The 12,875-nt window shown below is 40.9% G+C and overlaps 1 protein-coding gene across 1 annotated transcript in view; it reads left to right on the plus strand.

Annotated features, from left to right (window-relative positions):
* Positions 1 to 11,712: 11,712 nt before the first annotated feature.
* Positions 11,713 to 12,875, plus strand: part of cdh23 (cadherin-related 23) — a gene marked incomplete at its 5' end in the record, with an annotated part of 145,779 nt that continues 144,616 nt past the window's right edge. Inside the window, one exon of the mRNA XM_084561196.1 lies at positions 11,713 to 11,767. Coding sequence (XP_084417322.1) covers positions 11,713 to 11,767 — 55 coding nt within the window. The remainder of the gene's footprint in view (positions 11,768 to 12,875) is intronic.

A 12,875-nucleotide genomic window follows, 5' to 3' on the forward strand; every position in this document is an offset into this window, starting at 1 on the left:
CTCTTCACACCCGTAACCTCCGTGATTGAATAATTGACTCCAAATTTAATCTGCGTTATACAGTAGCTCGTGATCTTATTTAAACGCCTCATAAACAGATCTCTTTAATCTCACTCCGTCTTGTGTCAAGCTTGCAGATGATTTCAACTCATGTGAGAGTATTAATTCACATTTTCCCACTGACATGCAGCAAACGCAGCAGGGGCATGGCTTACGTATGTCTGTAATTAATTAATGCCATGTAATATGCAAAATATACGTTTCGTGTCAAAACTGATGTTTCTTAATCGAGAAAAGTAGAATCATATGACTTAAGAAGAACATTTCAAACTTATGCGTCTGTGTCTGTATACAAGCGCTGGAATTGCTGGAGTGTAACCCTGGTTTAGGAGGAGTGTGTGTGTGATACGGGACATTGTGCTGGAGCTCCAGACTAGAGCAGGTTTGTGTTGAGCTTGGTGGGTTTGGAGGTAATTGTGAACATTGGGAAGTGGAATTTGCAATCACCAGGGCGTTGGTGGTGACAGAGTAAAGCTAACGGGAGAGAGAGAGAGAGAGCGAGAGCGAGAGGGGGGAGAAGGGAGAGAGAGGAGAAAGGAGAGAGGGTAGCAGATACTTGGTAACGCATCACAGCAGGACAGGCAATCGAATCTAAAGGCGCTCAGCTAGCGACGGACACGGACGAGGAAGGTAGGACAATATGATAATGACATGATCATCCCGCTATGAGTTCAGAGACACAAAACAGACTTTGATGGATGACTGCGACAGAGAAGAGTTTTTCACATAATGGATAATGTTTTTTATTGTGTATTATAACATGTATGCCCATTGTAGCTGTGCGTAATTCAAGACTTTTACGCACACCAACTTCTTTTTATATTTGGTCGTGCATTCTTTTGAATTTGAATGGCTTTGCAAGTATTCCATTGGTATTTTAAATAGTGTTTTGATGTGGTGTTGGGTTGATAGGAGCACTGTTTTTATTATAGTCATATAAAATCGCACCTGCGCACACTTCATTCAAGTTATATCGCTTTCTTCAATGGCCCCCCTCCAACTGTTGCTGTTGTTTCATTAAAGGTTATTATGTCAGAGTAGCTAAAGAGGCAGTAAATGTGAGGTAGCGTGCATGCTTGCGCAGAGGTGTCAGGTGTTCAGTGTAATCTCAGGTAGCCCTGGCGACTCTAGAGGCGCCTGCTGGGAAGCGCCTTGGTGCTCACTTATTTATTCATGTGTTACCTGAACGCAGCGGCGATGCAACGCGAGGTTGAAGGGGAGCACCACTAAGGTTAAGAATTAAAAGTGTTGATAACAATTATTATCATTTTCAAATACAGCACCTGGTTGTAACTGTATAGATATGGAAGAATTTGTTAAATATTTAATGTAATGACGCTTTAGTCTTCATACTAGACCTGCTTCAGAAAAAGCTGATGCAGTAATGCAGGGTTTTGTAATCTGAGTTTATTTTACCTCTGCTCAGACTGTTCATACTATTCATTCAGTAATATTCCTTATTACTATAAGTTCTAACTTTGGATAATATTATGACTTTCGATTATTCCAATATTTAAAAAAAGCATCTTAGTATTTCTGTGAACAACTTTTTTATGTATTCACCAGCAGCCTAATGCAACATCTGACAGTCTAATTATGAGGGAGCGAGCAAGTGCAATTTAAAAACATAAGCATACACGAAACAGCAAAAACACAAATTTAATTTGAACCCAAACCCATACACCAAGGCCCAGCTTCACTTGACACTATACATAGTAACACTGTGTTGTCTCCAACCTGTCAGATTAAACGGTGCATGCAACGATGTGTTTCAGATGAGCCTTACACAACCGAAATTAGGTCATAAAAGCAGTGACCAAGCTTGTACGCCTCTGAGGACATGCTGTCGTCACTCTAGCTGTAATAAATTACGTGGAAAAATTGAGCCATAGTTTTCACATGTTGCAGGTTTTCATCCATGCTCACAGCAGTCCACCGCTGTATAAGTGTGGATGTTCTGTTTATAATGTTCCCCCAGCTCATACTGTATGCTGCATATTCTTTTGAAACAATTGTTGTGCATTCTCATGTCCCATCAATATCATGTTTTATATTATGTATGTGGGCAGCACAGTGGTGCAATGGTTGGCACCGATGCCTCACAGCAAGAAGGTTCTGGGTTCTCCCTGTGTCTGTGTGGGTTCTCTCCGGGTACTCCGACTTCCTCCCAGCGTCCAAAGACATGCTCGTTAGGTTAACTGGTGATTCTAAATTGGGCGTAGGTGTGAGTGTCAGTAGTCGTCTGTCTCTCTGTGTGTTAGCCCTGCGATAGACTGGCGACCTGTCCAGGGTGTACCTGGCCTTTCGCCCAATGACAGCTGGGATAGGCTCCAGCCCCCCGCGATTCTCCACAGGACAAGCAGTTACAGAAAATTAATGAATAAATGTGATAAAGTGAAAACTGCTACAGTTTTTTTACGAAAGCACACTTCTGACAGTTGTCCTTTTTGAGTCACTGTCAGATTCATTCAGAATACGAAAAGGACAAAAAAAATAAAAAATACTGAAATGGCGAGTCCATATCTGACGGACACCTTGAGTGACAGGCTCAAATGAAAGCCAATATGAGGAATAGAGGAATGAATTGCAGATACAGTGACTCTACTGGACTATCGTATGAGGTCGCAGACAGGAAGCAGAGCAAGGTACGGAGACAAGAAAAGATGGTATAAGTGTAATAGCAAAGGCTGTGAAGGTAATGTACAATGTGGAAAATTGATGGTTATTAAAAGGAAGCATCTAATTTTTTTCCCATGGTGTTGCCATAATTGCAACTCAGCCAGTCTGGAAATTGTGAGTGGAACCATTGGGAAAGGTTTTGCCATAATTAGCATGTGTGAAAGCATCTGAACAGTCCTTTCCTGCTCCTCATGTGATGGCACATGAATGTATTACATTATTTCCCCGTATGATGTTTTATTTATAATAATTTATCAGATGAAAAAGGAGAGACTGAAATGTTGTTAGTGCGATATTTATACAGTGGTGCATATAATATCCTGTTGTGGTTTTGGAGTCTGGGTCACATCTTTTTGCAAAGAATTCACAGACGTTTAGCGAGTCCTGCCTTTTCCCTTTTGCATTTGGTTTCTACACAACATTTTTCTGGTACTTGTGATTATGATCACTGTACTCGTCCCTCATTTCCCATTTCTATACACACACACCTCTCTCCTGGTCCAGCTGTGTGTGGTCATTAAATCAGCCAAGGCAGTCGGGTAGAACTGAAGAAAACAGGCTGTAGAAGAGGGTTGGGCTGCCCAGCCACTTGATTTTACAGGTGAGCTGTCATGCTCCTGTCCTTAGGGACGTGAATCCATGCTTTCCTAAATCTGTAATGGCGTGCTAAAGCTTACATTAGATCTGATCACTGACGGAACCTTTTTAGAGAAGCTAATGGCTTAAATAGCGGGTAGTAAACCATCCACAATAATCCTATTGTAGTCTATTGCTACTAATCCCCGTATCCCTGTATTGATTCATTATTGCGTAGTGTGAAACCATTATGGAGGAATCTGGAAATTGAAATTTCCTTGAGGAATGAATTGAAGCTTTTAATTCACCACCGTGAAAACACTGGGGATTCATATCTAAGCCAGTAGCGTTTACCATATCGGAATGCATTCTCCCTTGCAAATAAAGCGTGGCATGTAAAACAAACAAAACAGCAATTTAATGGCAGCTTTGTTGTGTGACAAATCCTTGTTGCTGGTATTTACGCCTGAAAAGCTGCCCTGAAGTGGGGCTTCGGCAGCACAGAGAAATGCAGAATGGGAGGAGAGACAATGAGGGTGAAGTAAGATGGGAGGCACGCTGAATGAGGAGAGAGGTGAAGTGTTGAGATGCAAAGGTCATCTGTGCCAGAGAGGAGCTACTAAATGGTGTGTTTTGATCTTTCAACCAGAATAGAAGCAGTCAGCTGTTGGCAGAGTAGCTTGACTGCATCCTACCAGAGAAAGAGACAAAAGGAGATGAATGAGTCTCTACAGGCTATCGGCTGCCCTCTGACACAGCTGTCTGTGTTTGTGTTGTTTGATATACACGCAGGCCTCTGCTGCAACAGCTTTAACAAGCTCTACGCAGCGGATAATAGCCAAGAAAGAAGAAAGCATGGTGTAGAAACATGCATTTTAAGATGCGATGGGAAAGAAGTAATTCAGTACATGTCATTGTGTCACAATGCAACGTTATGGGTTGTCTACAAAGTCAAGATGAAAACATTGTGATTCAATAGAATAGAAGTTGAGCAGTGAACATGAAGGTTATGACGGGTTATTGATTACGGCTTTTATATCTGTAGATGGATGAAAGTAAAGAAAAAGTCAAGGAATGCATTATTGTTATGTTCTCATTTACCGTTTACCCACTAAAAGCTTAAAATCAGACCTTGGGTGGATTCATCAGTCTGCATTCAGGGAACAGAAGGCAGTAGCAAGCATGGTTTCTTGGTTCCCACAAACCTCTCACCACGAGCTCTCTGTCACTTATCTTATGAGTTGTGAATTGGCTGTAATGTTTTGCACAGTGAGTTGTTTCTGTGCATCATTTAGTTTCCTTTATAATAAAATCTAGTCCTAGATTAAATATTCTCATTTATATTAGTAAGTTTAATAAACATCTACCAGAAACAGTTTACTCTTATAGAAAAGTCTGGTACAATACAACCATAAAACACATAAAAATTGTCCTTCCATATAACTATCAACCCTGACAATAAGATTTTATAATAAATATTTAACATAATATTTATTATGTTTGGGTTGTTGTTCACTTAAACACAATAATTTGAGCCAATGGGATGAAGGGGATTGGAAGACATGTTGATCTGAATGATGTAAATTACATTTCTGTATCAGTCTTCAGTTTTCAGTGTTACTGATTCAAATGAGGAACTGATTTAAATATCATATGTCACTCCTGTAACCATTACCACGTTACTTAAGTCTATGAAGAACAGATACTTAAGTTGAGTTTTCTTTAGGATGAAATGTCCTCAACATGTTATTCAGTTTTTAATCAATGTTGTATAGCTGTATAGCTCCTCAGCATTCATTTGCCAAATGCAGCACATTCTCCACCCAGCTGTGTCTCCGTGTGGCACACCGTCAGGCTTCTACTCTTTATTCCAGTGAAGTCTAATTAACTCCCACCTCAGCCACTAGCACACACAAAACACACACCATGTATTGGTCAACACAGGACGGAGTGGGCATGAGTTGCGCCTGCTCAAGCATTTTGTGACAGAGTGCTGTAATGCGGTGCCTCTCACTTCTCCTTCTTCCAGCCGGTTCTGCCCCCTCTCTCCCACAGTGTTTTGCAAAGCACTGCTGTCAGTCTATAAAGGATCAAAGAAGATGCGGGCAGCATCTCCAGTGGAAGAACGGCGTTCTCTCGGCATGTGTCCTATACTCCCCCTATCGTCTGTTTGCCTGGTGGGGACGTAGTGATCTTTTATTGACAAAAGACGTCAGTCCAGCTGCTTTCTGGAGAAGCCAATCAACAGGGACAGGCTTCAATTCTGCTGAGGGAAGCTGTTCATGTCATGTTTTACAATTTATTAACATCTGCCTGATTTGGTGATTTTGGGATTTGCTCACTGGCGTGGAATTAAATCTCCACTGGTGTTTTATGAAGAAGCTAAATTATATAATGTGCCAGGTGGCCTTCTTTCTGAAAATCTGCCCCAAATAAAATGTGCTAACTACTGTTTCGTGTGTGACTCGATCACCAGTTCCCTCAGAATCAGTGTTTAGTGCCAGTTTGATTACCATTTCCACTCAGAAAGCACAGCATGCACTGTAATCCAAATGCCATCCTGTTTACACTGCACTCTTGTCATGTGAGTGAGGTTTGCTGAGTAAGGCTTTCAGAAGTCATGTCATGTTGGAGATGAAGAGATCAAGAGGGCGGGAAGGAAGACATTACTCAGCTCATCAGAGCAGTGCTATCCTTCCCTCCTCCCTGACAAAGCCAAATGTCTGCTAATCTGTCTCAGATCGCTGTGCTAATGAGTGATGGCTTTTTTATGAGGGCCGAGGGCGGGCAGAAATCTCTCATTGATTTGCTGTGATAATCCAGATTTGGCTGCCGGCTAAAACCCTCCACTCCCCTCTGAGAGGGGTTCCTTTGAGGTTAAAGCAAGTCAGACACAATTGCCATGTAATCAATAATATCGAGTGCTGTAAGCCAGGAGATACAGCCATGTGAGCAGGTGGGCTTCTTTGGACATGGCACAATGAGTCCAGATATTACTCTGCACTTTAGACTGCTTTAATCACATGTTACAGCCAGATAAGCCAAAAGGCCACAATTCATTATATAGTCCTCGATTAGAGCCACCCTACATGTAACCCAGTGGGAGCTGTATGTGACCCTAACAGTCATTCTAGGTCTTAAGATAGTCTGTCTTTTAAATCTGGAAGATCTATGGCATCTATGGCATGTTGGCATGTAGTACAGTGCAATGTTTGGATTTGATTTAATGGTTTTCATGGTCAATTATTCACAAGTGAAAAACTACAACAAAAAAAGTTTCAAGGAGCCGTCCTAAGTTATCTTACCATTTGTATGGGAATACTTTATGTTACCAACACATAATATGACCAAACTGCAAATGCATGGCCCTCAAAACACATTTATTTGTTGTGCTGACATTTTACATCAGGACACAAGAGACATAATTATCTGCCAAAGCTTTGCACAAAGAACAGTTTGAAATGACTACAGAACACGTATATAATTGGGCAAGTCAAGTTGTGTGGAGAATCAAAAAAGAAAAGGGAAGAGACATGAGCCATTGTAGATAAGAACAAGAATAGAAAAGAAGATGAGAGAGAGAGATGATGGAAAAAAGGGAAAAACAAGCAACAACAGACAGAAAATGGCAAGCTTGTGGGGAGTGAGAGACTGGTACAAGATGTAAAAGTGAATGGGGGTGAGCAGAAGAGGAGCAGCGTCTCTGACAGAGTTGGGGGGGAGGCGATGTGAGGGACTGATAAATGGTGACAGTTCAGCCAATGGAGTGGGACAGTGCCACAGCAGGGCCCAGCTTGCATTAAGGACCACTCCTGCTTAGCCCTGTCTTCTGCAGTTTAATTACCCCATTCCCACCACAAGAGCCTCTGGTTTCATTCAGTTTCATTCATCTGCCCTATGCCTGATGGCATTTTAAATGGTACGGCGTGTGAGCTGGATTCAGAGTCATTATCACTGATGGGTCTTTTCATTTATGGCTTTGAACATTTGAAACACCCAATTGTATACGGTCAAATTTCCTAAATATTTAATCAGACCTATTTTTTTCAATTACATTTTGCCGAATTGTGAAATAGGATTGTTTGTAGTCAAACTTACTTCTCCAGTAAAACTATGGCTCATACTAAATCTGTTATCAAAGAATTGGTTTTAATTTTTGAATATAGAAGCCGGGGTCATGGCCAGGGTTCCTAGGGAGCTAAGCAGAGGTTTGATTGCCAACCACCACCCCCCACCTTCCCATTCTCCTCCCATCGCTTTGTTAGTGAAGTGATTGCAGTGGTGCATGCTGTATGCACCATAAACCGCACATTGTATGGTCACACAATAGCCCGAGCCTCCCATGTAAAGACTTAAAAGGGAACTAATTGCCATACCATTTTCAGAAAATGTTATTTCAAGTGATACTAAAACACAACAATGGTGGAATTAGGAATATTTTGTACTTAATAGTAATAAAAAAGTGGCACACCAGGCATTTACATGTTCACGTCATCCCAGTCATATACAACGCAGCCTCAGGCTATCTTGCCATGCTGATAGTTTCAGTTACATTTTTTGGCAAACTGACACAGTACCCAAAGTACTTCTAAATTTCTCCACCATAGTCCAAGGCGATGGAGTAAATTAGACTTCTCTTTGTGGCACTCAAAACACTCAGCAGCAAAGCGTACTTCCCGATGTACTAGAATTATTCTGTATGTATTCTTGCAATTGCTGTGGAGGGTAACACCTCAGCTACAAGGATTTGTCGATGTCATGGATGGCATTACAACGCTGGTTAGCCTGGAATACGTCAGAACGTTGTAATGTATACGTCCGTCCCTAATCATGGTGACTCCTGCTCACTTTTCAATCAGCACAAGCTATCCAAGTTGACTCATTCTCAACAGAGTCTTCACTGAGTGATGAATGAATGTAGTAAACAACATGTTTCCTGATTAGGTCAAACCTGAATAAATCTTAACTTTTTTTGGATAGATGATACTTGAAATGTGTTTTTCATTCATAGAGATCATGGATATTCCATGATGTTTGAATAAAAATGTAAACGACCTGTTTATTATTGAATGGTATACTGCTCAGAAAATAATTAATATATTAATTAATTTAGATAATAATCATTTATTGCAGACCTAGTGATGACCCCTTTCTGGAAGGGCTTTCGTTGGATAGCGACAGTGTAGATAGACAGGAAATGTGGGGGAAGAGTCTAGGGGAATGATGAACAGGTCTGGAAGGCCAAGAGTCCAATTAGGAGCCGAAACTCAAAGGTAACAGAGTCAGACTGCAGGTTCGTGTTCAAGCATCAATGAGTACCACATATTAGAATTATTTGATCTTAATTCAACTGAGATGCTGGCATAATTTTGTCAAGAAAATCTTAAAATTTTGAGTAATTCATCTGCTTGACAAAATAGTTAAAGTTAAGGTTTCAGAATGGAACTTTTTTCTCCCCCTGCTGGCAGGACGTCAGATACAGTCAATGCATGTATCTGACGTCCCTTGCTCTTTGAACTGTGATCTTTCCTCTGTGTGTCTTTTTCTTCTTCTTTCTTCTTCCTTTACTCTCAACTGTTCTCTAATAGAAACCTAATTACATACTTAACTCCAAATGTGGCACCCCAGTGTGTGAATGTTGCCACTGGAAACAGATTTAAAACTTCAATATGATGCAAAATCTATCTGGTGCTGATTAGCTCAATCACCATTTTGTGGACTCATGTGACAAGGGCTTGAACATCACTCTTGTTATATGCAAGTCATGCACTAGAGCTTTGGTAAATTACTGTTTGTTTACCCACATTCCAATTTAGTTATATTCAAGACATTCAAGGTTGTAATTTGCTCAAAGCAGCCTTGGCAGCTGCTTACTTTCCCCATGCCTCAGGCAGACAATAACAGGAGCCTAGATTAATACACACTCCAGGTTAGGGAAACAGACAAAACATAAGGCAGGTAGGTCAGTGTGTCCACCTAGTCCTCTAGCTATAGTATGGAGCATGTCCAACATAGTGGGGTGCTTTTTGGTGAGAATGTTTAATATTGAATCCCCCTGCATCCTGGTGAGCGTAGAGGACTGTATGCTGCTGCTGCTGCAGCACTGCTTGTGTTTTCCACTGCTGCTCCAGCTCTCTCAAACCCAGCATAGTCTGTCTCAACCAGTATCCATCATTCATATTCGCCCACTCGTCATCTCAGAGATGTCGCTTAGCATTTGGAGAAAGGATTAGCTAGGATGGGTGTGTGTGTTTGATTGTGTACATGGAGGAGTCAGTGACACTGAGTAAATATCAACCATTTTTGTTGTATACTATAATAACATTTTTGGATCCACTACAAATGAAAGACATTAGATTTTAATGTAGGTGAATGTGACTGTGATGTCCCATATTTTTATTTCTGTGCATTTCTGTAGATATTTGTACAAAGAGAATCAATAGGCGATGGCCACACTCTGTTTAGGAAAGCAGATAATATGCAGAAGTGGTATGCATGCTTCTTCATTGCTCCATGTACAATTATTGTATTGTTTTTAGTGTGGATAACTGCAAATGGGCTTTATTGATTGCCGTCATTCAGACTGATCAACCCTACCAAGCGTCAGGGAGGAGCACAGACAGCACAGATTTTGCCCCGAGGTCTTGTTGCTTGCTGTATTGTAGTTACTGACAGACTGTGTTTGTCTGTACATACGGCGACGTGAAGTGCTCCAGGGTGTGCAACCTCAAATATGATTATGACACCAACAGCAGGAAATGATATTATAAAGGAAGAAATGTTTTGCCTGGGAAAAGGACAAGTAGGGGAAATCTGTTCAGGCTGTTGTCGGCTTTCTGTCTTAGTCAACACTGATACCCTCTACTAGATGACCACATCGGTATGGGAGAGGACAAGCAAGAAGGAAAGGCCGTGTTTTGAGGAAATCAGGTCTTCAAGGTCCAGCAAGGAAGAGCATTGAAAGTGTGTGAGCAAAGAAGGAAGGTGAAAATGAAATGAGGAAGGACTGGGCTAAAAAAAAAAAGTAGAAGACGTAGCCATGCAGGTTGCATTGTTACAGACAGTGAAATGCAATAATGCTGAGGAAACAAGAATCCAAATGAAAACAAATGTCCCTATTCAAACTGACAAACATGCACAGCAAATGTAAACACACATACACATAGATGCACACACACACATTTATACAATAAATGGTGACAGTCTATTCTTTACCTTATGTTTCGTTCTTACTCACCTGTAAATTTTATCTACTTTATCTGAATTGAATCCTCCACATACAGTGTATCCTTAACAGCACCACAGCGACAGGGCAGCATTTGTATTGGGTTTTATTGCCTCTCACCCTGGTTTCTGTATTTATTTTTTGCCATCAGATACCTGAAGGACAAGCAGCCCTGTCTCTGTACGTTTTTTACCATGAACTGCAGCACAGTGAGCTTCGGGGAGAGGGAGAATTTAGAAAGATAACCCTTCAAAATTCAATTGTCACTGAATGAGTTTTCCGCCCAGTGAGGCCTTGCTGAGACGAGGGATGACAGTGTAAAGAGAGGAAACAAATGAGGGAGGGGAAGGAGACGAAGATGAGGGGAGAAAGAAATGGGGAAGACAGTAAGGCTGCCTCCTCACTCAGCTGTTTCCTAACTGCAATCCTCATAAAACTAATAGTGTCAAACCAAGAAGAGGCTTATTACATTGAACACAATCAAATAAAATGTGTTTCTTTGCCACCAATAAAACTATGCCTCAAGTTACCGTTTATCAGTTTGTATTTGCCGGTTTGCTTTCAGCAAATTGACAGTTGACACCTGTAAGCAAACATTTTGACTGTGAACACACTATAAAAATCCTAATTACGCTCTTCAAATGCTGAGGGTCATTATTTGTTATTAATTTGTCTTAGTCGCTGCCAGTGGAGCTGAAGCTTCCTCACATTGAAAATGCACACTTTCATTTCTGCACCAGAACATGTGTTATGTTTTTTTTTTCCTTTTTAAATCAAACATTTAACAGTGCGGTGTCTAGATTATGGCTAATAAACGGTGTGTACACTGTACTGTAAATGAGCTGTTGCTGTGAATTTCATTTCATCAACACCCTGATCCCTGAGCCGACACACACACACACACACACACACACACACACACACACACACACACCACCACACACAGAAAACACCTGCTTGCAGCTTGGTGGGAAGCAAACATTTTTATTTTATCCTAATTGATCACATCTTGTGCTCATTTACAGAGTAATCTCCTGACATAGAGGAGCTGAAATGTGTTTGAATATTATGAGGCTAGACATATGGCAAGTTAGCAAACAAAATAACTGCAGCTGTATTCTGTGTTTTATCAGGTGCAGGTGATGTCGTGGAGTGTGGGTTTAGGTGGCAGGATGACAGTTGCCAAGCTCCTCCTTCCCTTCCTCATTCTCCACTCCTTCTGTGAAGGTGAGTCCTCCTGATTAGAAAGAATGAATATGTATAAGTTCACAAAGACTAGACTTTCATTTTTATTTTTTGAGTGGAAAAATATGAGTCAAAGGTGTTAATGCTGCATAAGTTATACAGTGAGCATAAATTCCTGCTCCATTTAAACTTAATTTACAACAATGTGTCGTCTCAGCTGCAAAACATGGAGAAAAGTGGTTTTACTTAGCAGCTATTTTGGTGAATATGTAAAACACTGTGAAACCGAAGCTGCTTAACTCAAAGGTTCATGATCAGTCAAACTTCCTTGAGCAAAGAAAAAAAATTCATCAATATGTAACCATAATTCTACCTTTGTTAGTAAAATTAAGGATTAAATGTGTTTTTTTCCCAATTTTAATCAGTGAATTGTTGAAATATGAATGCCAGCCTGAAGAGATTTTGTTCTCTTACATCTAACAAATATGTTACCTTACATTTTCTTGACTTGACAATTAATCTTATTCTCTTTCCTTTCCTTTTCCTGATCTCCACCTTATAGCTCAGCCATAAGAGCCACTTAAAAATACAGTATTTGCCTCTTTGCTGGGTATGACTCTGTGAGGGCTTGAGTAAGACATATAAGAGAGAGATTCAATGTTGTGGAAAGTCACAGTAAGGGTCTCGCAGTGACAGGCAGGAGACACCTCCAATCACACAGAGCGCTGAAGCAGCGGGGAAAGTTATTAAGTGACTGCCACAACCTCTTTCCATCAAGCACAATGAGTTTATCAAGGCTTGCTTTCTTTCTCTGGAGTCCTCCAGTCTCTCACTCTTGCTTCACACCTTGTGTTTCTTAATGCTACTACTTCTTCCGTGTTCACTCCTTTCCCTTCCTAACTAAGCCATTAGCACTCTGATCTTGTGTTTCTCTTGACTCTTACGTTCCTAATCTAGCAAACTGGATTGATGATACTCACTGTGATCTTTTTCTAGCTGTTATTTACCTGCATTCAAACATCCAAGCTTGACATACTGCCTTTTGTAATGAAGCCACAGATATGAACAGCTTATTAACCCCCCTCCTCCCTCACTTTATTTCCCGTCAAGCACACTCCATGCTCGTTGGGCTGAAGAGCCATACTGGCAA

This window comes from Chelon labrosus (genome assembly GCF_963514085.1).
Source record: "Chelon labrosus genome assembly, chromosome: 15".
NCBI classification, from domain to species: domain Eukaryota; kingdom Metazoa; phylum Chordata; class Actinopteri; order Mugiliformes; family Mugilidae; genus Chelon; species Chelon labrosus.